This window comes from Phascolarctos cinereus, unplaced genomic scaffold, assembly GCF_003287225.1.
Source record: "Phascolarctos cinereus isolate Bilbo 61053 unplaced genomic scaffold, phaCin_HiC Scaffold_3;HRSCAF=262, whole genome shotgun sequence".
Lineage (NCBI taxonomy): Eukaryota > Metazoa > Chordata > Mammalia > Diprotodontia > Phascolarctidae > Phascolarctos > Phascolarctos cinereus.
Genome location: NW_027555736.1, coordinates 28711941 through 28739481, shown reverse-complemented (window position 1 = coordinate 28739481; position 27541 = coordinate 28711941). Strand labels below are relative to the sequence as shown.

General features: G+C 40.8%; 2 protein-coding genes across 4 annotated transcripts in view; one reads left to right on the top strand and one right to left on the bottom strand.

The window, feature by feature from the left end:
- Positions 1–3598, bottom strand: part of LRRTM3 (leucine rich repeat transmembrane neuronal 3) — a 235048-nt gene extending 231450 nt beyond the window's left edge. Inside the window, exons 1-2 of the mRNA XM_020998220.2 lie at positions 2946–3598; positions 1050–2584 (exon numbers count right to left, since the gene is read on the bottom strand). Coding sequence (XP_020853879.1) covers positions 1050–2584; positions 2946–2949 — 1539 coding nt within the window. The 5' untranslated portion in view covers positions 2950–3598. The remainder of the gene's footprint in view (positions 1–1049; positions 2585–2945) is intronic.
- Positions 1–27541, top strand: part of CTNNA3 (catenin alpha 3) — a 1889266-nt gene that overhangs the window by 811022 nt on the left and 1050703 nt on the right. The window lies entirely within an intron of this gene.

The following is a 27541-nucleotide window of genomic DNA, read 5'->3' as shown; positions in this document are numbered from 1 at the left end:
AGAGAATCCAGACTAAGCTTCTAAGCTTTACTGCTTTCCCTTACTATGAGGTCTATGAAAAAATTGGAAAGGAAAGAAGATAAAGAAAAAAAAGAAACACCACACAATAATCTTCCTCCCTCCCCAAACATGTACCATGAGTTTTTACAAGCTTTCTTTCCCTTCCTCAACCTTACTTTCTGAAATCTTTCCATGGCACCAGGAAGGGGATTCTCTCTCTTCATATCTGCCTTTTGACAGTTTTCTGCAGTGCCATTTCAATGTCCAAAGAAACCAAAGGTGGGGGAAAAATCAGTAGGAATTCACATGCATGGGTTTCAACTGAGAGGCAAGCACTCTGAAACTTTGCATTTGCACTCATCACATTCCATTTTGCAATTCCCTAGTTGCATTTTTAACCCTTTTCTTCCCCCCCTTCCCTCTCAACTCCTGAAGGAGACTAGGATGCTGCTTCAATCTAGCAACATTTTTTGATTGGTTCTTGCAATTATTTTGATTTTTTTAACCTAGCTCTGTTTATGAGGCTATTACAATATTTCTGCAATAGTTATTTTTCCTAAGTGAATTGAGCCCTCGGATACCAGAATCGCTTCCTAGTTCCCTAGATGTGTTCAGTGAATTGCAAAGCAGCTCCTCCCACCCTCAACTGTACGCAGGTCTGGCCTGAAGGGAGCAGCATGACTGCAGATGTAGGGGATTACCGATGAAAGAAGTTTTATCTTAAAACAAGGGAGACTTTAATGAAATCAATGAAGGTTCTTGTACAATAGGGATTCTCCTAAAGCTGGGGGCTCAGACTCCACGTAGATTGTGGTGTTGAAATTGCATTGAGTTGACTTTGTAGGGGGAAAAAAAAACAGGAGGGAAAAACAGTATCAGGGTTAAGCTGAAATTGACATAGAACTGGGGAGGGAGAAGGTTAGGGAGGAGAAAGAAACCAATAGGACACATACCCCCTCTCACCAACCCCCACATGTTTCCCTTCATAGTCATTGTAGTTCGAGACAGCCCCACTATTTGCCAGCTCTCTTAGGACAAGGGATTCATACCTCACACTCCCTGGAGCCCGACTTGCTATATGTGCAGGGTCCTGTCCCATTCAGCAGCATTTCACTGGTCTCTGTGTTGGTGGGCTTGTAATCAACATAGAATTCCTGGGTGCTAGGGGTCATCTGTTTGAGGGATTGCCTTTTCTTTTTCCTGTGCCTCCGCATGAGCGAACGCTGCTGCAGCTGCTTCATGCTGGCGGGGTACCGCTTCCAGGACACATAGATTACGAGCAGGATCACTAGGACGGATAGGAACAGGGCCACGCTGCCGGCAATGATCTTGTGGAAAGAGATGTGTTCCGTGTCCTCTGGGTCGGTCTCTGGGCCTGGCTCAGTGGCTCCCACTGTGGGGGGGACAGGGGGCTTGCTCTCATGCTTGGGCCTGGGCAACTTGGGTTTGAAGGTGGGTTTGGGCAGAGCCCTAGCCAGCTCGAACCTCTCTGTGGTACTTTTGCCACAGATGCTATAATTTTTCACAGCATCAATCACATTCACCCCTTGTAACTCTTTGGGGCTGGCACAGATGATGGTATTTTCCCTCAGCCCTTTGAAACTTTTCAGCCAGTTGACCAGGGAGCAAATATTCCTGCTGCATTCCCATATGTTCCCGGCCAGGCTAATGTCATTGAGGGATATCCAAGAATCTAAAATCTCCTGCCCAATAAATGTCAACTTATTGGAATCCAGGTTGAGACGTTGCAGATTGGGGACACACTGGAAAACGCTGGGTCCACTGAAGGCTTCGATCTCATTCCCTGACAAATCCAGCCTTTGCAAAGAGCTCCAGGTCCAGGACATGGTTTGCCCTATGACACTGATTTTATTCCATTGTAAGTACAGGTTCTGCAGGCTGACCAGCCTAGGGAACAGTGCCAAGTTGAGCTTGGAAAACTGATTATGCTCTAGGTGAAGTTCTTTCAGGCGGATCATGCCTGCAAAGACATTCCTAGCCAGGCTTCGGATCCTGTTGTAGCCCAGGTCCAAGAGTTCCAGGTTGCGACAGTCTTGGAATATCCTCACAGGGATGGTTCTGAGGGAGTTGGACCGCAAATGTAAACTCAGCAGCTTCCGCAAGCCCCGGAATTGTTCTGATCCCAGAGACTGCAGCTGGTTATAGGACAGGTCCAAGTTCCGTAAATTGGTCACAGGTCTGAAGGTATTGTTAAGAAAATAGGAGATGCGATTGGAACTCAGAATCAACTCTTTCAGTCTGCGTATGCCATTAAAAGCATTCTCGTCTATATTGCTGATATGGTTGTGGTCTAGGTACAGCCAGGTGAGCTGGTTGAGACCTTTGAACTGGTTATATTTAAGTTTCTGAAGGCTGTTATAGCGAAGGGATAGACCTAAACAGCCAGCAGATATACTTGAGGGTATCTCCTGTAATTTCTGAGATTCACAATATACCATTTTGCCTTCACACCTACAGCCCTTAGGGCATCCTCGTTCAGCAGAAGAGAGCATTGTCAGTAACACAGTAGGGGCTATTACCAGGGCTACAGCTGATCCGCTCAGTAGCCTAATTACATTGAAACCTGGAAATAAAAACAACTTAGAAAAGTTATCCCCCCAAAAAAGGAATTCATGTATTTTTTTTTCAATCAAGCAAAGGAAAAAAAGAAAAACATGTAAGGATTTTTTTTTAATTCCAAATCAGGATCACTCAATTTACCAGCTAATATCCTCTCTGACACTTAAAGAAAACCGTCTTTTGAGATGGTTTAAAAAGAGTTAAGCAAGGCATTTCTCTGGCAGGCGATTGACTCTATAGTCATACAAGGCAAGACAGTCTCTATGACAATTAAGCCAGAATTTATGTACAGGCTACAGAAATGTATCTACATACATATATTTCCACATTTTTTTTTTAAAAAGAAGAAAAATGACAAAACATACCCATCCTTTGTGTTGTTCACAGGTCTTCCTTAGGTCCTTTGCTTTGGCTTAGGGTACCTCTAGCATGACAGCCCCTGTCAGCTGCACTGTCGTGAGTCAGGGCTCGCTGACACCCAGGAAGAAAAATTGGACCCCTTGGGAGATGGACCAATTCGGGCACATTATTCTTTGCCTGCCAGGCAAAACCCTCCAAGAACAAGTAAATGCCAAGTGGGCATCTGCTGCCGAAGTCGAGATTCCTCCTAGGTAATGGGATCTTCATGAATGTTACGTTTTTGCATTTTTACACTTTGGGGAGGAGGGGGATAGAATGAAAGGGAAAAAAAAAACACCCACCCAATCCTCCCCCTAACCACAACTGGCTGCTACAGTTTCTCCTTAGAGCAGAACATGCTGTCTTCCTCTGGGCCAGCTTCTCCTAGCTGAGCGACCACATCTGTATTCCATAGCCCAGCAGTCACTTCTCTTAGACAGCTCTGGGTTGGGCAGCGGAGCTGCTGCTTCCCGGGAGCACAGAAGGCAGTAGCATCCCCTCTGGCTGCTGCCGCTGCGTGTCCGCCACCGTGCAGGAGCTCAGCTCCCTTCTGCAGCCTGGCATACTGAAAGCTCCCCCGACTGACTGTTGCTCCGGTCCCTGAGAATCCAGTCTTATGTAAAGCTGCCTCCAGTGGTGAAGTCTATTATGGGCATGTGCAGAAACAGGGGCCTCTTTTATCTTGCAAATGAGCAAGCTCTCTGCTGGGAAATGAGGGATGACTCTGGGTGGCTCAAGAGGGGCCAGGATAGGGGTGGTCAACTTAACCAAAAAGTCGTCACTTTTTATTTTCCTGATTATTTCTCAGTCCAGGTTTTCCGGGGCTAGATCGGATCGGTCAAGTGATTAAGGAGAATTTTAAGAGCCTAGATTTAGGTCTGGGAGGAACTTTAGGGATTATTTACTTTAGAGATTCTTAACTTCTTTTGGTTTGTATCTATGATACCCCTTTGCAATGTGGGGAAGTCTACGGACCCGTTTTCAGCATCATGTTTTTAAATGTAGAAGACAAAATATGTAAGATTACAGAAGAAACCAAGTAAATAAACGTAAAGTTATCAAAAAAAATGTGTTTTTAAAAGAAATAAACCATTTCACAGGTCTCAGGTTAAGAACTCCTGATCTAGTGTAACTAGCCATCCTTCTACTTCTTCCCTTAAAGTACAGAATGGGGTTTTTCAGATAAAGAAACTAAATCTGAGAGAGGAAAGTAACTTAGCTAAGGTCTTACAGTAAGTAAGGAGCAGAGGCAGGGAGCAATCTTGGTCCTCTGAGTGATGTTACAATTGAAGGAGCACATGATTTGGACTTAGAGGATTGGAGTTGAAATCCTACCTGTCACTACCTGTATGCCACTTATCTTACGGGGCCTCAGTTTCCTCACTCATACAGCAAGGGGATTGGGTTAGATAGCTAATTTTAAGTCTAGGAGCCTATGGCCCTTGAGGCATCGGGATTTCACCTGTGATTCTACTAGTCTAGAAAACCCGTATAAGCTTGAAGAAACTTTATCTTTTCCTGAAGGCTGGCACTGCGCCTGCACTCTTCAGTCTTAGAGAGCTCCGTGGAGCACTGAGAGGTTAGCCAGAGGCAGAATGTGAACCCCGGTCTTCCTGATGGCAAAGCCGGCTTCTGTTCATGTTGCCATGCTACCTGTAAGATCTTTAAACAATCATAAAAACAAGAATCCAAACACAGAGTCCTGTCTGCTCCACCAAACAGTGTTTTAGAGCTGCTCATGGGGTCCACACAAGGTCACTTAATGAGCCCCATTTTTCTGGGACTTAAGGGACTGTGTGGCACTAAGTGAGGTGCTTTAGGAAACTGCATCAATTCATTTAGTTCATGCAGTTTCCATTAAGTGCCCTGAAGGGAGATTACACTAAATGAAACTCTCCTAGCAATAGCAACGGACAGTATCTCAGGAGTGGTAAGAGTAAGGCCATTGCACTAAGTCAATGATTGTGTTCCATACAAATGGGAAGTCTTCTTTAAGCCAAAGCTGGCTCATCACTTACCAGGGATACCACTGAAGGGAGTCCTGGCCAGGTTCAGGTGAGACTAAATGCCTTCTGAAGACCTTTTTGGGTTTGAGAGTCTCTAATTATATTCTTTATGATTTAGTGAGATCCCAGAATTTTAATCTTTTCCACCTGAGAACCCTTCAATTATTTCCATACAGTTACCATGTCCAATTTGCAAACGTCTTCTGCCAGCCAAGCCCACCTGAAAAGCTTTCACTGAGCACCTCCTATATGTAAGCTTTTGGTAACTCTTCTGAGATCACCCTGAGAGCATCATCTGTTCTTTATGGGCTTCATTATTGAAGTGTAAGCTTTTAGAGGGCAAGGACTATTCCCCCTCTTCCCTTTCTTATCTTTGGATCCCTAACACTTAGTACAATCCTTGGCTTATACCAAGTGCAAAGATATGTGTGTTGAGTGACACACTGATTACTGGGTTCTATGTTTGGCAGTGGAGAGAAAAAGTGAAAAACAACTCCTGCGCACAGAAAGCTTACATTCTACATTCTAAATGATCTAACCAGAGATGTGCTAAAAGAAGCTCATATCAGCTCAGGGAGCTGATTGTTACATTTTCAGTATGAGCATTCACAAATGCTACAAATCACGATTTGATTTATTGTTTTGTAGATTGTATAGATTTAAGAACATGATGGAGAAAATGTTAATTTAAATTAAGCTTAAAAGTATGTCATATATACATTTCCCCCCTAGAGAACCTGTTGTTAAACATCTACCAGCACACCTATGGATATAGCCTATAAGTGGATAAGTTTATACCTGTATCAATAATCAACATTTGTTAAGTGCCTGCTATGTGCCAGGCACTATACTAAGTGCTGGACATAATAATTTGAGGGGGAAGAAGTAGAGATATCTGAACCAACGTGTGTGTGTGTGTGTGTGTGTGTGTGTGTGTGTATGTGTGTGTGTGAAAAGTATGGCGGCCAATTTCTCTGGAATAACAACAACTAGTATTTATATACCACTTTAAAGTTTGCAAAGCCCCTTTTACACATATTATCTCTCTTTATCTTCACAATAATCTGAGGCAACAGCTGCTGTTACACCCATTTTCCAGGTGAGGAAACTGAAGCAAACAGACAGACTTTAAGTGACTTCTCCAGAGTCCCACATGTGATAAATGCCTGAGATTTGATTTGAACTCTGGTCTTCCTGACTCTAGATTCAGAGCTCTAGCCACTCTGGCGTCTAGCTGCCCCTAACAAAGTTTGTGAAGAGTAATGACATGCAGTAAGCTTAAGAAGATAAAGTAGAACTAGATTATCTAAGGCTTTAAATGACAAGCTGAGGATTTTGTATTTTATTGAAATAGTAATAGGGGACCATTGAAATTTCTTGAACATTCAAGTGACATGGTTAGATTTGTTCTCTAGGAAGATTATTTTGGCAATTAGGAGGCTGATAGATTGGAGAAGGGACAGCCTAGAAGCCAGATTCGTTTGAAGAGGCAGTTAAAATAAATCAGAAGAGTAGTGAAGAGGGCCTGAAAAAGATGATGTTCACATAAGTAGGAGGAGGGGATGGATCTGAGAGGCATCATGGAAGAAGACTTGACAAGACCTAGAAAATGATTAGATACATTGGTTGAGAGAAGGGGAGGAGTCAAAGATGATGCCAAATTTTCTGAACCTGGTGGACTGGAAGGCTGGTGTTGCCCTCTTTGAATATAGGGAATTTTAGAAGAGGCAGGGTGTTTAAAGGGGTTTCACTCAGTTCATGATCATGTAGTTCCTGTAGATTTTGACTTCTTGCATAAATATGTTTTCAGTATAGGGGTCTTTCTATTACTCTATGCCATATCCAAAATGTGTTATCAACATTTTTTTCTAAATTTGATATAAAGTTAATGAATCATGTCATTGTTTTTCAAGTTAATGTAGAAATTTATAAAGTGAGCAAGGCACCACTGGCTATCAGGTTGACCTCTGGAATTCCTAGTTCTTAAATCCGACAGACTGCCAAAGAATAAATATTTGTTGGCAAGCAATTTTGTTATCAGGAATGCACCAATTGTCCAGTTGTCTTGAATTTATTTTGCATATATTTTATATCTTCTTAGATGTGTGCACACTATTTGCCTTGATAGTATGTAAGATCCTTGAGGTCATGGGATAAATCTTATTTGTCTTTGCATCTTTGGGACCTAGCATAGTGCCTGGCTCTTAGTGGGTACTCATTGATTCATTGGTTGTGAATTTTAAGGCAATGAATAATGAATATATTTTTGTTCTTCTTTGGAAGCTTTGGTAATTCAGTGGAACATAACCTCTAATTTTTAACTCTTTTTTCATTTTGTTTTCAGTCTCCATATTCCCAGAACCTAACACAGAGACTTGCATATAGTAAATTCTTTCCATACATACATACATACATACATACATACATATATATATATATATATTCATTTATTTTTAACATTCTTGTTTAAACATTTTGAGTTCTAAACTCTCTCCCTCCTTTTAGGCCCTCCCTATCCATCAAGAAGGCAAGAAATATGATATCAAGTATAATGTGAAATCATGCAAAATATATTTCCATTTTACGCATGTTGCAAAAAAAAGAAAAAAATTAAGTAAAAAATATATTTCCATTTGTACTCAGAGTTCATAAATTCTCTTTGGAGGTGGATGTAATTTTTTACCATGCATCCTTTGGAATTGTCTTAGATCATTGTATTGATCAGAGTAGGTAGGTCTTTCATGGTTGATCATGGATATCAAATTGCTGTTAGTGTATACAATGATTTCCTAGTTCTGTTCATTTCACTGTGCATCAATTCGTATAGATCTTCCCAGGTTTTTCTGAAACCATTTCCCTTGTCATTTCTGACAGTACAATAGTATTCCATCACAACCATATACCACGATTTCTTCAAGCCATTCCTATTTGATAGGCATCCTCTCAATTTTCAATTTTTTTTTACTACCACAAAAAGAGCTGCTATATTTTTTGTACATTTGTATCCTTTTTTCTTTTTCTTTGATCTCTTTGAAATAAAAATATTGTAGTGGTATTCGTACAGTAAGTTCTTAATAAATGATTTCTGTTAATGTATTATATGAAATATAATTAATGGTGTGATCTATTACCATTTTTAAATAAGAACCAGATTGCGTGTGGCCTTCAATCGTTATCTGTATATTTTAGAGCAAGGTGGGAATTCAATATCTCCAATAAGCCTTTTTGATAGATAAATTAATTCTATCATCATCTTCTAGACTCAATTGAACAGGTATACCTTAAGAACCTAAATCCCAGAGAAGGTGCCGATTTGCATTCGTAAAGGGAGCTTCCTCAACTGGGAAAGACCTATGTCTGTGAAATCATACATGTAGTCCTTATCTCTAGCCCATCCCTATCTACTGTTGCAGGCAGTGTGTAAAGTGTTGGGGATACAATTTTTTAAAAAGAGATAATCCGTGCTCTCAAGAAGCTTATGCTCTGCAGAGGGGTAGGGAGAAGGGATATAGATAAGTAAACACACACAAAGACATTTCTGGAAGACGCATTATTAAGTAGGAGAATCAGGAATTGCCACTTTTAGGCGGTTGTGCTTAAGCTCAGTCTTGAAAGGAATTAAGGATTCTCAGAAGCAGAGGTGAGGAGGGAGTGCGTTCAAGGTATGGGAGACAGTCTGTACAGTCATCGAAATGGGAAATGAGATGCCGTGTACCAGGAACTGCATATATGCCAGCTTGGCTAAAACACAGTGTGTGAGGGAGTTGGGAGAAGAATGTATAATCAACCTGGAAAGATGTTTGGGGCCAGATGGTGAAGGATTTTAAAGGCCAAAAACAAGAGACTGTATTTTATCCTGAAGGCAATAGGGCTTTCTTGAAGCTTCTTACATATGATGAAGGGGACTGAATCAGAATTTGGTTTTAGAAATCACAGTTTGGCAGAAGTGTGGAGGATGGGTTGGAAAGAAGAGAGATTGGAAATAAGACCAGTTATGAGGCCATTACATTAGTCAATGTGAGAGATAATGATGACATGAACTAGGGTGCTTGGATGAGTGGAGAGAGGAGGACAGATGTGAGGTACGTGATGGAGGTGGAAATGGCAAGAATCAGCAAGTCATTGGATAGGAAGGTTGAACAAGAGGCATAATCAAAAGATAGCTCCAAAGCAGTAAATGTTGGTGACGGGAACAACGGCAGTGCTGTCATGGGAAATAAGGAAGTTAGGAGGATAGGTGGGCTTGAGAAAGAAGAGCATAACATCTGTATGGGATCCAGTAGAATCTAAGAACCTGGAGGGCAGGAACTTTCGTTTTTGCCTTTTTGTCTCCATCACTGAGCGCACTGCCTGGAATACACCAAACCTTTAATAAATGCTTGTTGATTCACTATATTTGGTGAGTGTGAGAAGCGTGTGGGAAATCCTGTTGGAGATGTCCTGCGGACTCCTGTAGCTGGGAGACTGGATATTGTAGGATAAATGAAGGCTAGGTATGTGAATCTGGGAGTTATCTGCACAGGGTGGAGACAACTCTCTTCTCTCTGAGGCTCAGAGATGGCACTTTCTCAAGGTTTAATCACTAGAAGAGATCCTTGGGGGGAGTGAGAGGTTCTACCTTCTGGTACCATGGCTTCTTGGGTGTGTATAGAGCGTTCAGGGAGGACTAGCACCTCTGATGTGAGGGTTCAGCTCATCCATCTTTGGTATCCATCTCTCACCCAACTCTCAGTTGTGGCTCCAAGAAGCTCTAGCATGACCACACCCAGTAAAACCATCTTGGCAGATGGGCTAAACCAGGCTGAGGGTTACCAAAGGGTCTCAAACCCATTGGTGACTTAGGGGAGTGTCTACCCCAAGCACATGAAAACTTCCTCCAGCAGAATGGGTGAAGCTCTTCCAATGGCCATGAAGGAGGCTGAAGCAGGTGATTTGGTAGCAGGGCATTTGGTCAAACATCAAAGATGTAAAAAGCATCCCCTGCATCCTGGGTCATCACCAGTCATCTTGCTTTTTGTCCTGCCATTGGACTTCAAAGACTCTGGAAGAGAGAATGAAGCTGATGACTGTGCAGCTCTGCCTCACTTAAATCCAATTCATTCCCAAGTCAAGACATCACCCCATAATGCCACTGGGACTCCGAAAATAAAGGATGAGCACCACCACCACCATGGTTTCTTGGAGACCATTAGGCTGCCTTCCTGGACTTAGAGCTTGGTACTGGCTTCACATTCTTAAGGAAGCACTGTTGAGCATAACTATGTTGTCTCTACTTTTTATTTTCTTTCTTGAGACAGATTGTAACACATCAACTGTGTTGGCAAAATAAGAGAATACTCCATACAAAAGGACCCCTGGGTTGTCTATCCCCACAATTACTTATTAGGGGCAGTGTGGTATGGTGGCTATGGTGATGGGCTTTTCATCACAAAGACCAGGCTCTGATTCCCATTTACTAGATGTGTAAGTCACTGAACCACTTTCAATTTCAGCATCCTCCTCTGTCAAATGGGGATAATAACAGCACCTTTCTCAGGGGGCTGGTGTGAAGATCAAATTACAAAGTTGCTTGACAAACCTTTAAGTAATGTGTGTGTGTGTGTGTGTGTGTGTGTGTGTGTGTGCCTCCAATATAGAGCAGCTAGGAGGCACAGGACATAGAATGCTAAGCTTGGAGTCAGGAAGACCTCAATTCATATATGGCCTCAGATAGTTAGTAACATTGTGTCCCTGCTTGCTTTAGTTTCCACATCTGTAAAATGGGAATAATAATAGCACTTACCTCCAAGGATTGTTGCCAGGATCAAATGAGATAATAATTGTAAAGTACTTAGCACAGTGCCTGTCGTACAGTAAGTTCTATGTAATTGTTTACCATTTTGGCATTAATCACAAGATGGCACAATATTGGCAAGCAAAGTGTTGACTTTTTTTCCAAAACCTGCATACAACTTCCCTCTTCAATCCACGACTCTCATAGCTCTGAGCTCCTATGATTAGTATGTGTCCATGCCTTAGTGCATGTGAACTTGGTTGACTTGCCATATTCAGCCTCCATCTCCTGCCTCACTGATTTGGCACTGGCTGCCCCTCCCCTGCCCCCCATGACTGATATGCCCTTCCTCCACCCCTTGCTCCCTGGAATTCCTGGCTTCCTTCAAAGCTTAACTTAAATTCCACCTTTTCACATTCTTTCAAGTTGTTCTTCTTCGAATATATGTATAAATGTATAAAGTTATAGGTATGTGTTCATATATCTATATCTGTACATATATGAAGGAATGAATGATCATGATAGATTAATGTTCTTCTAAGTTGAAGCTATCTCAGACACTTCCCTTTTTCTTAACCTTAATGGTGAACTATGTGGAGACCATTAATTGTGTTGATTGACTTGGAGGGAATATGAATATGATAGTTATACTCTTCAAGTATTCGAAGGTTTGTAATGTAGAATTGGGGAGAGACATGGCCCAGAGGACAGAATGGAAGCTTTCCACTTTAACATCCAAGGCTCATCTGATTTGACTTCGGGGGAGAGGGAAGGGATAATGGGTGGGAGACTAAAGACATTAATGTGGTGTGATGTGAGTAATAAGTAGCTAATTGTAGCTCTATCCAAGAGGACTGGAGTTCTTTGGGAGGTGGTGGGTTCCCTCTCAGTGGGATCTTCAAGCAGAAACTGGATAATTTCTATCCAGCTACGTCATGCAGGGATCAGAAGTATGAACTCTAAAATTTATTCCAACCCTGAGATTCTGTGATTCTGTACATCTAAAAGTAGATGGATTGATGATGACAGACCTTTGGGAGTGTATGCATTCTACAGGAAGGATTGGTTTAGTGGAAGATTAGTCACAACTATATTGGGTCCTAAGGAATAGATCTCATTATGTGTATAGCTGTTAGTGTACATGTGAAATCAACCACAGAGGGCTTCCTGGAGGTTTGGGTCCAGTCTTTGGTGGAGATGATTGAAATGCATGAGGCTTCATGAGTTGAAAAATTTGAGGACCTGGAAGTGGCTAGGAATAGGGGAAAGGCTGCAGAACAGAAGAGAAGGTGTGCTTAAAGGAGAGTGAATAGTTGGTGGGCTGTTGTCCTTCTTCATGCTCAAATTAATGAGTAGGAAAAGAACAGATAAAAGCTCCAAATGTGGAACCATATGAGTTGAGTGTGAAGACTAGCCAGAAAGCTATCTTAACTCAAGTCCAGTTAAAGTTCCTTGCTACAGAGCTCTCTGTGCATATTTGCCTTATCTCCTCAGCTGTGCTATGAGTTCCTTTAGAGAAAGGAGCCATATGTTTGCCCTGTTTGTTTCCTTCCATAGTGTTCAGCACAAAAATGGATGCATTACAGCTGCTCAGTGTATACTTATTTGAAAGCCTGAATGAATGAAACTTGTAGGATAGTAAGGACTGAAGAAGAGCAATGGATATTGCAGTAGAGAGTTTAAGTTGTTCTGAGTATTCAGAGGGCACCATGACCCTGAGAATGGACAAAACTTCCATCCCCTAAATATCTCCCCTAATGACTGGGAAGTGCCTAAAATCCTACCATGGGAGATCCTTTACTTCTTATTTTTTTCGGTCTTTCACAGTCCCCTACTAACTAAATACCCTGTGGTATGGTTGGGTTGAGTTGGAATTGAGGAGGAGTACCTGAACGCTTTAGGAGCTAAAGGTTTAGGGGCAATTTATGACCATTAGCTAAAAACAAGGATCTTTAGGTGATCAGGAGCAAGGGAAGGGCACCAGAACAGAAGATGGGGTGTGCTTAAAGGGGTGAATAGTTGTTTGGCTGGTTGGTTTTGTCCTTCATGCTCAAAGAGGCCCAAAGAGATAATACTATGTCTGGGTCAAGGTATAGAGCTTCCAACTGTGGCTGATCAGACCAATATGGGTTCAGAAGGCTGTACCACAGGTTGGGCACAAATAATGCCAACAAAGGCGAAGATCACACACACACACACACACACACACACACACACACACACACACACACACATCATGAGTTTGCTGATAAGGAATCACTATGACATCTGGTCCCGGGAGATAACAAGGTGAAAATCATGTTTGAGGAAGGTACTTCTAATTCTTATGTAGAAGACAATTTGGAGATGCCAACAAGAAGGCAGGCTGGGAGGTCTGTGTAAGGGTTTTTACAAGTGAAAAATGTACATGAATAAACGAAGACCATGGCTTCAGAGCTGGGTTTGTTTTGGGTTCAGCAATTCAGGAAGGCTCTCTACTAAGAAGTGGAATTGTAATCTTCTTCAGTGTAGGGAGTAATCATACTGGGAAAATCATGGCTACATTCATAATAATAACTGATATTTCTATAGTACTTTATGAACATTATATCGTTTGTTCCTTAGAACACTATGAGGCAGACAGAGGAGGTATTATGAACCTCACCTTGCCCTCCACTACACAGGATGTATGTCGCTGTACCCTAGCCTTCTTGACTCTAAGATTGGTGCTCTTTATACTACATCTCACAGTTCTTCAAGGATTAAATGATGAATCTGAACATACCAAGGCACAATCCTGGTACCCAAAAGTACAACTTACCTCCTAAAACAGGAAACTGTTCTTGAAATTCTTTATAAAACATAAAATCTTTCCTTTCCAAGCAAGTTGATTAGTTCCAATTTTCCTTCAGTAGAAGCAAAATTATACTCCATTCTGTAATTTGTTACTTCTTTCACACCTACATGGCTCACAAAACAAACCACAAACTCTGTGACAAGTCACATCTTCTCATAGCGTTGAATCTTCTTATAAGTTATGTGGCCACAAGGAAAGTATCAGGTATCCGCAAGTATTTGCATTTCTTTTAATTTGTGCTTGGAGAACTTCAAACCACTGAACAGATTTGGTTTTAATTGGGTAAACAAATTCATACCCAGAATGACCCCTTAATGCCAAGTTTCTGTCCAGAGTGAATTGAACAGTCAAATTATAAACTTAGAAAATAGGGTTTAGAGAAGTACTGATCTTTACTGAGAGTCTTTGGGATTTGAACATCATTTGGATTCGTTCTGAATCTAATTCTTTCTTTTCCTCCATTGGATGGCATTTTATGGAGCCCCTAGATGATAAACTCCAGGTCAAAGATACTCTATGAGTCTACATCAACCCAAAATACCATTGCTCCTGAGCTTCCACCAATATTTTAAATTTTTTTCAATTAGCCAAAGAACATAATTAGTTGAAAGCAAAGACATTTTAACAGATGACATAGTAAGAAAAATAGCACTTGAGCATTCCTCCCCCTGCCCATAAATGTAGGTCATGCTCTCCCACAACTACACACACAATCAGTGGGAAGATCAGACAGACTAGGGAAATTTATGTGGAGGGCCAATCATATCAGGAGCACACGTAGCCAGGGCATAGTATAGAGGGGTCTTCCTGATGAAACGACAAGAGCTGAATGGAAAATGTGACTCAAAAAAAGCATTAAAAGAAAGGCAAAAAGTCAGCACAACTATACAGTCCACCTATTATAGGTTTACTCTCTGTGGAAACTCATCTAGCCTCAGAACACTCAGGAGACAAGATATTTGGGGCAGGAGACACATACTCTGAGAAAATTCTAGTTACTACAAGCTTGTTCTCTATGGAAATACACCAAGGGAAAAATGGATGTTTAATAAAATGGAAGATACCATGGAAGATGCAATTAATGCATCCATATGCATACGGAAATGTAAGGCAGGGCAATTGATGACTTCTGGTGACGTCATTATGCTGCTTGTATTAGACTGGCTTCTCGCTAGCCTGCAGTGATATATATTATCTGCCGTGTGGTGCTTTGATGGTCTTATGGTAATGCTTGACTTTGCTCAGAAGATGGTTGTGTAGCAGGTTGTCTGCTCCTAACTTCAGACTTCAGATAGAGTTCTCTGCTGAGGTGCCATCTTTCTCATAAAAGGATGAACAGATTCTACAAGTCTCTTTTAACTTGCAGCCCAGAGGTTTCAGGTCTGTTAGAGAGCAGACCTTTCACATACCTAGTACAAGACTCAGGGGAAAAAAAATAACAAAACACTTCTCAGCTATTTGCCCACCCTATAAAAAGGGAAATCCATCAATTCCCAGAGACTTGTTTATGGCCAGTCTTTTGTCCCTAAAAGGTCTCCAGAGTCTAAGCTCTTTTGCAACTCAGAACATCTTTATTCACCTAAACCTAGCCTTGTGTAAATGTACAATTACGAGACACAAATGTATTGACTCTGTTGTGGCATTATGAGGTTTTAGATCTATAGCTAGAAGACACCTCCCAGGACCTTTATTCAAACACCCATTTATTGGTGAAGACACTGAGAACCTGGGAAGTTAAATAATGGGCCCATAGTCACGCTATTGTTAAGCATTAGAAGCAGGATTTGAATCTAGGGCTTCTGGGTCTGATACTGTTGTATCCCATTGTTTTCTTTCTTTGAGTAACGCTTGCTCCTGCCTCATATGAACAGCCTCTCTGTCCCAATTTTCTCTATCAGTGATCTCAAACTCAAGGACCACTGGCCCCAAGTAGCACTGGACACTTCTAGCTTAACCAAATGATATTAAAATGTAATTTGAAAATTTTTGACAAAATAAAGAAAAATCCAACATAGATAATGTTAATTCATGTTTTGTTTTTAAGTCAATCTATGGCATCAAGGATCTGGGTCTATTTGGATTTGACACTACTGTCCTATATGACTTTGGGTCAGGAAATCATTGTTACTGCCACTTAAGTTCTGATTTCTCCCTCCCCTGCTTTCATTCCCCTTCAGAATCATTTTAAACTCTGCCTTTTCTGTAGTTATCTAAGGATGGTGTCTGAGGCCACCTGATGATTTTAACTCCATAATTTTTGTTTGTTTGGGTTTCCCATGCAAAGGAAAGACAGAAAGAAAGCAGGGAATGCAGGTTCTTAGATGGAGCCATGCAGAAGCATTCATGTTTTCTGCAAACATTTGTTCCAAATTCCAGATTTCATTGTGTACACATTGTTGGCAACAGACCTTCCAGACTAGAAACTGCCTTCCATTAATTTAAATGAGCAAACAAACAAACAGCAGTTCCTTCCTTACCACAAAGCATCATAATTAAAGAGCAAGAGGGGACCTTCATTTTTTTTTCTAGAGTAACCTCTTCCTTGACCCCCAGTGAGGGGAAATTGTCCAAGGGCACACAAATGCTTAGCAAGATCAGGCTTCAAACCCTAGTTCTTTGCCTCCCGATACTGTTGGTGCTTTTTCTACTGCCCTTCATGGTGTATTACCACTTTAAAGAGATATTGTCAGAGAATTAGGCCTGTGATGTCACTGACATAGGGGGCATCCAGATGATGAAATCCCTCGGCCAGCGTAGGTCTGTACCTGCTCTGTGAAGTCAAGTCTTGGACAGCTACCTTGTATGGCTTATCCAGGGTCACATGGTAAGTGTCAGAGGAGGGACTTAAATCCTCTGTTGCAAGGCTGGCTCTCTATCCATGGAGTCATATCGCCCCTTGACCACATTAAGGCACTTTACAACTATCAGAGTTATTTTCAGGAGCATCATATCACAGAGAAATTCAATATCTTCAATAAAATATATGGGTAGTAGGTTAATATTTAGACTTTATATTAACAAAATACAAAAATCAGCAGCAAAAACCTAAAACATTATTCAAGTTGGTGAATGGAAGGAGTGCATTGTCAGTAAGGCTTGGGAGAGAACTTGGCATTTTTCTTGAAACAGAGGATATTAAAAAAAACTTTAAAAAATTAGGGGGTTTTCCCTGGGGACTTCAGGCTAGGGCAGCTGGATTCTTTGAGTTGGAGCAGGCTAGTCCTGAAGGGCAGCTAGGTGGTGCAGCAGATAGAGTGTTGGGCCTAACATCAGGAAAACTCATCTTCAGTAGTTCAAATCCAGCCTCAGGTACTTATTAGCTGTGTGACCCTGGGCAAGTCATTTACCTGTTTGCCTCAGTTCCTTATCTGTAAAATAATCTGGAGAAGGAAATGGCAAGCCATACCAGTATTTTTGCCAAGAAAACCCCAAATGGAGTCACAGAGAGTTGGACATGATCGAAATGATTGAACAACAACAAAGCAGATCCTGGGGACAGGGTGCACTCAGGGGTGGTGACTGGGTCATTGCCTTTGAATCCCATGGTAGAGTATAAAATCCTACAAGGCAAGACCATTTTTCATTTTGTTTTTATATCCCTTTGATCTAGCAAAATGTCCTATGCATAGTAGGTACTTAATACATTCTTGTTGAATGAAAGTTTTAGCGTCATGGAAAATTAGATGATTCATATTACCAAAGATAATTTATAGGAAGTATTGGGATGAGCTCTTCCACAGAACCCAATTCCAACTAAGACAAAGGAACTTCTCTAGAGTAAATTGAAGAAGGTATAAATTCAATTTGGTACACGCTTTTTTTTTTGGAAGATTTGTTTTATTTTTAATATGGTTGAATTGTAGATAGAATGTGGTGTCATGGATAGCTCTTGGCTCAAAATCAGGAAAAGCAGGGTTCAAATTCTACCTCTGATATTTACTAGCCATGCGACCCTGAAAAAAGGTCATCTAACTTCTTTGTGATTCAAGCAATTGCCCATGATTTACCCAGCATGCACGGTTTGTGTTCTGCCTTGGTAGTAGAAAATTGCTACACTAGGAGAGCTGATGAAATCTTAGGTCATTTGCATATTCAGACTGTTAAGTTACGTCTATTGTGTGTCTCAGTTTCCTCATTTCTCAAGTGATAGAGTTGAACTAGGTGATTTCTAAGATCTCTTACAGCTCTAAATCTCATGATCTCAAGGAATGCTAACATATCAATTGTTCAGGAACTAAGATCTTAGAATTTAAAGCCAGAAATAAACTCAGATTGAATTCAATTCATTATGTGCAAAACGCCTTGCCAGGTGCTAGAGATACAAAATCAACAGTGAAAAATAATTCTTGCCCACAAGGTATTTATATTCTGCTGAGGGATGCTATTTGTAAATATAAGATAATTTGAGGAGGCCATTGAGATGTTAAAGAACTTTGTAAGTTATAGCACATTATTTAAATGTAGTGTTAAAATAATTTAAAAAAAAATTAACTCCCTGAACCTAGCTGTGAGGTTACATGGTTTGGCAACATAATGGGGTTCATGTTTAGGTCTAGTCAACAGTAAGCATTTATTAACTGCTTACTATATGCTAGTTGTTCAGTCATTTTCAGTTGTATCTGACTCTAACTTTCTTGGCAAAGATACTGGAGTGCTTTGCTTTTTTCTTCAGCTCATTTTACAGATGAGGAAACTGAGGCAAATAGGATCAAGTGACTTGCCCAGAGTCACATAGCTAGTAAGTGTCTGAGGCTGGATTTGAGCTCAGGAAGGTGAATCTTCCTGATTTCAGGCCCCACGCATTATGCCTCCACCAAGCTGCCCTACTATGTACCAGGTACTGTGCTAGGTGCCGGGATTACAAAGAGAGGCAAAGGGGGGCAGCTAGGTGGTGCAGTGGATAGAGCATCGGCCCTGGAGTCAGGAGGACCTGAGTTCAAATGTGGTCTCAGACCAGACACTTGACACTTACTGGCTGTGGGACCCTGAGCAAGTCACTTGACCCCAATTTCCTCACAAAAACAAAACAAACTGAAGAGAGGCAAAGGTATTCTCATTTTTCTTAAGAAGCACACATTCTAATGAGGGAGATAACATGCACAGAATATATATTGACTAAAAGGAATGTGATGTCAAGGGGAAGGCTGTAGTAGAGGCTACAAATGGTGGGTGGGAAAAACATCTTGTCTTTGGGATTTGATCTGAGTCTTGAAAGAAGCCAGAGAAGTCAGGATGTGGAGCTCCAGAAGGAGTACATTCTAGGCACAAGGGTGATAGAAGATTGGAGCTCAGGTGAGAGGTTAGGGCTTGATAAATACGTCTGGAAAAAAATATGCATGGAGATGAAACTTGGACCGATGAAATCACAAAGTCATGTAGTATAGTGGGCACAAAAGAAAGAGGCCTAGAACAGAGCTTTCATCAGTCTAGTAGTGATGAAGGGCAAACACGAGGCTTCATCTTCCATATCCAGGCTCTTACATCTTACCGCTTTTCAGCTCCAAGTCCTTTTTGGCACTGGAACTCAGTGTAGTCTAAGAATCCTTCCTCTTCTCTCCTTGAGGCCTGTTCTAGAGCTAAGCATTGCCAAGGCCCTCTCCTCCTTTGCAAAAGATGTCATTGTCCAAATATCACAGAAAACTGGGTCTTCTCTCTTTACTCATTATGCTAATTCACTGGGATAACGAGAACAAATGGGGCCTTTCTTTTCTGAAAGCCATTTTCCACAGTGTATTCAGGGGCCTCAGACAGTGAGGGATACTAAGTGAACGTGATTTTGCTTTGGTCCAACATGGTTCTATTCACTACTGAACCAATCTAGAGTAAATAGGCATGAGAAAGTCCTATAGATTCCAGTGAGTACATGAACGAAGAGGAATAGTTCGGGTCATCAACAAAGGCCATCTGGGATATGTTTGTTTTAGTTTCTGACCCAGACTTCTGATACCACATATGCAATTCACAGTAAGGAAACTCCAATGTCTCCATCTTCCATTAATTTTTACTGTATTATTTCTAATCCTGTTCCTTGGAGCACTCCTTCCTTTTTCTGGTTCATCATTGGAAACAAAATAAAAATAATTAACATTTATATAGCTTTTACTGTGTATCAGGCAGTATACTAAACACTTTACAATTGTTATCTTATTTGATCCTCACAACAACCATGCAAGGGAGATGCTATTATTATCCCCATTCTGTAGGTGAGGAAGGTGAAGCAAACAGAGCTTAAGTAACGTGCCCAAGGTGATGCAGCTAATAAATATCTGATGTGATGTTTGAAGTCTTTCTGACTCTAGGCAGAGGACTCTATCCACTGAGCCACCTAGCTGTAAGCTACTCATGCCAAGTATGTGTTTCTTCTCTGACTCTGGATTTCCCAATACATTGATTTTTTTTGGAGATGATATTCCAAAATTTACAGCTAAGCAGAATTTCCAGGAGAATGCATTAACGAGACTTTTAGTGGTGTTCTGTGAAGCAGTTTGTGATCATTGGAAACACTTGCTTCCTAAATGCAAAGTAATAATTCTTGGCCATCCCATTGGCCATTTCAGGGGCTTATCTCATATCCATATACTAATAGGCTATCTCAATGAGCTCTACAATTGGTTGTCTCTGTCACAGACCAAGTATGAGGTATTGTCATCCATTTAGATTTTCCTGTGTAGATTCCTGTCTATTGCCAAAATTGCATTGTGATGGTACTTGGATGTTCTTCTATGTTCTGTCAGTAAATAAGCATCTATTAAGCACCACGTATTTGCCAATTATTGTGCTGAGGACACAAAAATGAAAAAGAAAGACAGTCCCTGACAAACTTACAATCTAACGGGGAAGATGACACATAAAGGAAAACTGAAAAAGAGAGGCACAGGATGGAGAAGTCCAAAGGAATGTAGCCTGGTGGGAAAGGAAAAGATAGCTGTCCTGGTACTTTCTTTAGATGAAGATTTGGGGATGTTCGTTCTGCTCTACCCATCAATAAGAAGGGAAAAAAAAAACACTGCAAAAATCAGTTCACCCATACCAGTTAAAAGTCCATTGCCATCCTTGGAATTGAGAGAGATTAGTTTCCTAGCTGTTCTTTTAAAACAGTTCCCATAAAGAAACATATGACCCTGAAATCACACCACAGTTATCAAGTGCTATTTGGATTATTTTGTGTTCTCAAGTATTTCTCAAGTATTGTGATTTCTCACAATGGAATCAAAGAATTTTAGAGTAATTGGCAAAAGCTATAGAACCAATTTTCTACTTTGATATTTGATGTGTTTACTCTGCATATATTGTGCTTTGAATTTAATGTAAATGTTGAACTAATTTTTTATAAAGTTTTTTTTTTAACTCAAAAGGGTCCAAGCCCATTTAAGGCAATTCAATAGACATGCATTAATTCTATGTGGTTCAATTCATGAAATATTTATTAAATATCAGCTCTGTGCACAGAGCTGTATTGGACACTGGAGAAGCAAAAAACGAAAAGAAACAGACCTTGTCCTCAAAGAGCTTGCATTCTACTGGAGGAAATCAATGTACATTCAAATAAAAGCAAATATATATGCAAAAGCATGAGGATGACAGTCAGTTGGGGATCATTGGAAACACTTGCAATTTCCTAAATGTGAAGTGATAATTCTTGGTCATCAATTGTGTTCTTTAGTAATATCCACTTGGCAGATATGTGAACAATGGAATGGAAAGAAAGGGTGAACAATTAAAGGCCTTGCAAAAGTCTAAGTGAGTAGTGATGAGAGCCTCAAATAGAATGGTGAGTGGAGAGAATATTTAAATGAACACGTGTTCGTAGAAGTCAGAAGACTTGCCCACTGTTCAGATGTGAGAGTTGAGGGAGGGCCAAGTCAGGGATGACTGCATGGTGATGACTTCATGGGCAACTGAAAGGGTATTGGTGCCAACAACAGAAATGGAGCAATTTGGACAAACGGTGGGTTTGGGGTCATGGAGGTGATGATTAATTCAATTTAAATATATTGAGTATATGATATTTATGGAATATCCAAGTGGAGATATCCAATGACTCAATAAGGGCCTCTAACTCAGGAGAGAGTAGCAGCACTAGATCTAGAAAGCTGGGAGTCATGTCTATAGTGATGGTAATTGAACCAATAAGAGCTGGTGAGTTCATCGAGAAGAGAATGCAGAGAGAAGAAAAGAGAGTCTTTGTGGACATTCATGCTTTGAGGGTTGGAGGACCATGTCATAAATCAGCAGAGAATCAATGAAATCAGCCAATATTTCCAGCAAAGTGCCTTCTGTGCAAAGAATACAATGTTGGGTTCTGGGATAGGGACAAAGATTACATTCAACGCTTGGTCTTGCCCTCTTGGTACTCACAGTCTAAGTCAATACACATAGAGAAATAAGTTAAGCCTGAAAAGAATTCATGGTAAGTACCTAAAAGTGTTACCAGCCAAGTTCTGTGTGACACACGAGGATGAACATGGTCCAAATACAAATATAATCTTCACTGTCATTTTAGAGTGTCACATGATAGTATTAGTCAACTGAAGGTATGTGCCCAGTTTGCTTTCCTATAAGGATTGGAGACCATCAAGTATTAGTTTCCCCAAACCAGTAGGTGGGGACAGATAATCAAAATCTTGATTCAGCTACACAAGTAGGTTAGTGCCCCTAATATTAACTCCATTTCCATTTCTGAAATGAGTCTGATTCTCCATTCTATTTAGGCAGGGCACCACAGTGATGTAAACTGATAAAGTAAAGACCTATGGTACTGGGGGAGAGCTTCTGAGTTCCTAGGCTGCTGTATTATGTTAGGGGCAAGCTTGTCAGAGAGGGTTAGGCTTGACTTTCATGCTCACCTACATAATTTTTCTTTTTGTTTGTTTGGAGGCAATGGAGTTAAGTTACTTGCCCAGGTTCACACAGCTAGTAAGTGTCCAAGGCCGGGTTTCAACTCTGCTCCTCCTGACTCCAGGGCTGGTGCTCTATCCACTGTTCCCCTAGCTACCCCTCCTACATTCTTGTTCGATGTGCCTCTCATCTATTGGCACCATGACCCACACACACTTTCTCCTCTGTCTCCCTATGACAATGAAGGAACTATTTGGAAGTGGATTACCTGGCCTGGCCTGGCTGGAGTCTTATTGCATTAAAAAGTTATTTATTCTTGCCCTGGACACAATCATTTGCTCAAATCAGGATGGAAAGTGGGGGAAGGATATTGCCTTCTGTAGTATGTAGCCAAAAGGAGAGAATCAGAAAGAATACCTCAGGTTTCCAGTGGACAGATTTCCTACCTCAAGAGAAAGAACCTGCTGTGTCTGACTGATGGATATAGTTTGTGGTAGGTTTTGCTTACATTTTCAGATCAGAGCTAGGTTACAGAGAAGCTATCAGTTAAGTAGATTATTGGGCAGTGATTTAAATATTGACTAATTGACCTGGACTGAGGAATCAATTCAACAAACATTTATTAAAAACCTACTTTGTGCTAGGCAGTCTTCCAGGTACTGGAGATGCAAAATGAATCCAAATTGAAATAGCTCCTCCCCTCAAAAAGTTGACAGTCTACTGGAAAAGAACTGGTCAGTGTGGCACCAGAATGTTAAGTATGGTTGACTTTCTTTTCATGAACTCATTGTCTATCTGTGGTTTGTACCTTGGCTTCTTCCAAAAGGACCTAAGGTGATAGGCCATCAAATATATAATGTTATTGTGTAAGTAACATGCATTCCACATAGAATACTCATGGTATGTATGGCCCATTTCGAGTTAAAGCACGGGCCATGGAATTGTCCTAAAAATAATGTTTGAGGTCACCAGGGTAAAATGTTCCTATGTAGGACTAACATATGAACTAGATACTTAAATACATCCGTAGCTTATAAATGTGGCTCCAATTGTGTAGATGTCAGCCCACCTGTGCCTTCTCATCCATATCTTCTTGTAAATCCCGTACAGGGAGTTATCCCAACATACTGGGCACTTCCACTGGGTGTCCTTTTCTCATGTGTATGCCTTTATTGCACGTGAGTTGTCTGATATTCTTGGTTTTTACTCACAACTGGCCCACCTCCATTTTTTTTTTTGGTCATACATCTCTGGTTCTATTTTGCTGGGCATGTTTTTCATATGTTTTATCCTGGGAAATATGTGCAGCTTGTTTATACGATCATGTGTCTTATCCACCATATTCTTGGCATGATCTGCAATTTTTCATCTCCCTACACTCCCCCAGAATTGTAGTTTTCTATGACTTGCCCAATTAGACCATTATTGGAAGCATATTGATAGTAAAAATATGGGGGCTTTGGCCAGGAAAACCCAAGCGTTAGATATTCTCCTTGTGTATTACACCAAATGTAGAAAGGCCATTTTGGTCACCCTACCTATATAAAATTTTTCTAAAAATCAAACCCAAGAAATTACTTTGAAAACCCAGAGAATGGGGGGAGGGGGAAATGGGGACCACGGTCTTCTCACAGTAGCCATTTTCCTTTTTATCTTTGTATTGGATGTATTCTGTGGATACATCTAAAGGACTCAATGAGTTTAATATGATTTCAAATGGCTTAAGAGCTTTATGAGAGAAGATTTCTGAAAAAAACACAGAATACAAGTAATTAATGTTAATATGCAAAGACTCCTTTGAGGCAAAAGCATATCTTGTTGTTCCTCTGCAGAAAACCTCATTTTATCGTTAAAGTTCCAATAGTGTAGGGATCACCTATTCTCAAAGGTGAGGTATCCTGACTGGCATGAATGGATTCCTTTATGACTTTTTTAGGGGGTTAAGCAATGGAGTTAAGTGACTTTCCCAGGGTCACACAGCAATAAATGTTATGTGTCTGAGGCCAGATTTTAACTCAGGTCCTCCTGAGTCCAGGGCGGTGCTCTATCCACTGCACCACTTAGCTGCCCCTCCTTTATGACTTTTACAAAGGTATAGTGTCATGATGCCTCTGTCTTCAAATCAAAGAATTTTGGTGTTGAAAAGAACCAGGTATTCCTAAAATCCTCACCATTCCTTTCATGGACAAGGAAATTGAGGCCCAGAGGAGACTTGCTTAGCTATTGATGGAGCCAACATTAGAACATAGATTTTAGGACAAATAGATAAGAGAACTGTAGAATCTCAGAATTAGAAAGGATTCCATAGGTCATCTGTCCTTATAAATACCTCATCTTGTGTCCTTTCCTCCAATATGCCTGACTAGTAAGTTGAGACTAGAGATTGTCTCTTCTTGTCCCTAGAATTCAGTGCCTGGTACATAGTAGGTACTTAATAAATACTTATTGATTGACAGTGGCCAAATAGCCTTCCTGTGAATACTAGCGGTAAAGAGGAAATCAGTACCTCCTGAGCAAACCCATTTAATTTTTTAACAGTTGACACTGAATCAAAATCTACTTTTCTGAAAATCCTACTACCAGAGGTTTTGCCTGCTGGGGTCACACAGAAGACAGTTCTATCCTCCCTACGTTTTCTCATTTCTTGTGTAAACATCCTCGGTGCTTTTGGTCAAGCCTTGCGTAGAATTCAGAACTGGAGGGGACTTCAGAGATGATCAGAGATCATTAGAAATAGAAGAGGCCTTAGAAAACATTGAGTCCATCCCTTTTGACTTTACAGATGAGGAAACCCAGCTCCAGAGACATCCTCCCATGTAAATAGAAAATAATAAAGCTGGATCTAAACCCTGCTCCCACCCCAAATCCAACATTCTTTCTATGATAGCTTGCTAGGTTTGAATCATGTCTTAAGAAATGCAACACCTTTGTTGGTTGTGTTTTGTCATTTTCTCCCTACTAACATTGCCGTTTGGGAAACACCATTGTACAGATCCCAGACGAAGGACCTCATATCTAGTTCTTTGGCCTTCTCAGACCTCTATGTGGAAGCCAAGAATGAAGTTGGTGCCTAAAATCAGTTCTGAATGGTGAATCACCATGGTTACACTCCAGTATGTTCTCCTAGACTTATTCTCCTCTCTTGTTCTCTCTCTCTTTGTGCACAAATTAGTTTCTTCTATTCATTTCCTGCCTTTATTGATTTCTCAGAGGCTACCATTACATATGAGGATGGATGCCCACTGGCCTCTTGACACATTCATGGTAAGTTTCTTCCTTCACTTTGAATATTCACCAGGAGTTTTAACTTCCCCCCCCCCCCCCCCCCCGCCCCAATCTTTGTTAACTCAAAAGATTACAGTAAATAGAGTGGCATTTAAGGCCAGATTTTGAATAGATCTACTTCTGGAGAAACCAGCTTTTCCTTTTCAGCCCATGAATAATTAGTTCTATTTGTAAACAAAAAGTTGAAGCTGCTGAAGCCAGAATGTGCCCCTGTAGTGTTGACACACAGATTCCTTGATATGAAAATGACTTCAGCAGCTATACACACTCCAAAAGGAATCCCATCCGCCCCGGATCAGCAAGTGGGCATCACATCTCTGCTTCATGATCTGCAACAAGGATGCAATCGACTTCCCTTCAAAGAGTCTGTGCCACTTGTGCATAGCTCTAGTTCAAATTGACAAATTGAAGTGGAGCCTAAATTTAATTCTTTGCCAATTCCTCTCTTGCTCCTAGTTCTGCCCTTTGGGGAGAAGCAGCATGTCTAACCCATTTTCCATATGACAGCCTTTCCAGCACTTACAGATAAGACCTCACACCCCTACTGGATCTTCTTTTCTACAGGTTAAATAGCCCATTTATTTCACAGGATCACCACATGGTATGGACTTTAATCCCTTCACCATCCTCATTGCCCTTCTGTGAATATTCTTCAATTCATCAAAGACCTCCCATGCCCAGACCTCAACAGGATGTGGTCTGATCAGGGCAGACCCTGGGGATACAAAAGCAAAAACAAAAAGTTCCCTGCCCACAAGGAGTTGCCAGTGTAATAGGGGTACGCCACAGATACACAGATGATCATGTCACACACCAAAGCCCAATTTTTGTTTCTTAGATATGCCTTACATATTCCTATTTTCATGTGTTTTAGTTTGGCCCATAATATAGGTCTTTCTTCCTTTTCACCGGCTGAATCCTTTAAATCGAACCTCAGATGCTACCCCCTCTCCGTAACTTTCCCTTGTTCTCTTTGCCATTATTCATTTTCTTTCTTGGCTCTCACATAACACTGTGTTATCTGTGTTGATGTCTTACCTCCTACTAGACTGTAAGTTCTACAAGGACGGGGAATGGAAATTATCTGAATTTGTAATTCCTATGGCACAACTATCTATCATCCATCGGTGTTTATTATTAGACATAGCTAGGTAAGGCAGTGGATAGAGCAATGGGCCTGAAGCCAGGAAAGTCCAAGCTGTGTGACCCTGAGCAAGTCATTTAACCCTGTTTACTTCAGTTGCTCATCTGTAAAACAGGCTGGAGAAAGAAATAGCAAACTACTCCACTATCTTTGCCAAGAAAACCTCAAAATGGTATCGTGAACAGTTGGACACACCTTAAAATAATTGAACGAGGAGATCCCAGATGAAGGATTGATGATTAATCAGACTTATACCAAACTCTCATATGGGAAGAAAATTATTAGAGGGGACTTCCAATTCATTAGTTAACCCCCCTATTTTTCTTGAATACTACATACCCATGTAGATCAGGGTAAAGAGCCAATGATTTGAAGCTCAGGGCCCTAGGGATTCTCTACTATTTATAATTTATATGGCATGGAACAAATCACCTAACCTCTCTGGGGCCTTGTTCTTCCTCTGTAAGATAAAAGAGCTATTATTTTGGAGGGGCTTTTAAGTACATTAATTTAAACACGTAAATGCAAGTAGATAAGCACATTAAATGAGACAACCAGGTTCCATAGTGGTTGGAGTGCTAGACTTGAAATCAGGATGATCCAGGTTGAAATTCTGCCTCAGATTCTTACTTAGTTATGCGTTTCCTTGTTTTTAAGATGGGAGTAAAAATATTACCCAC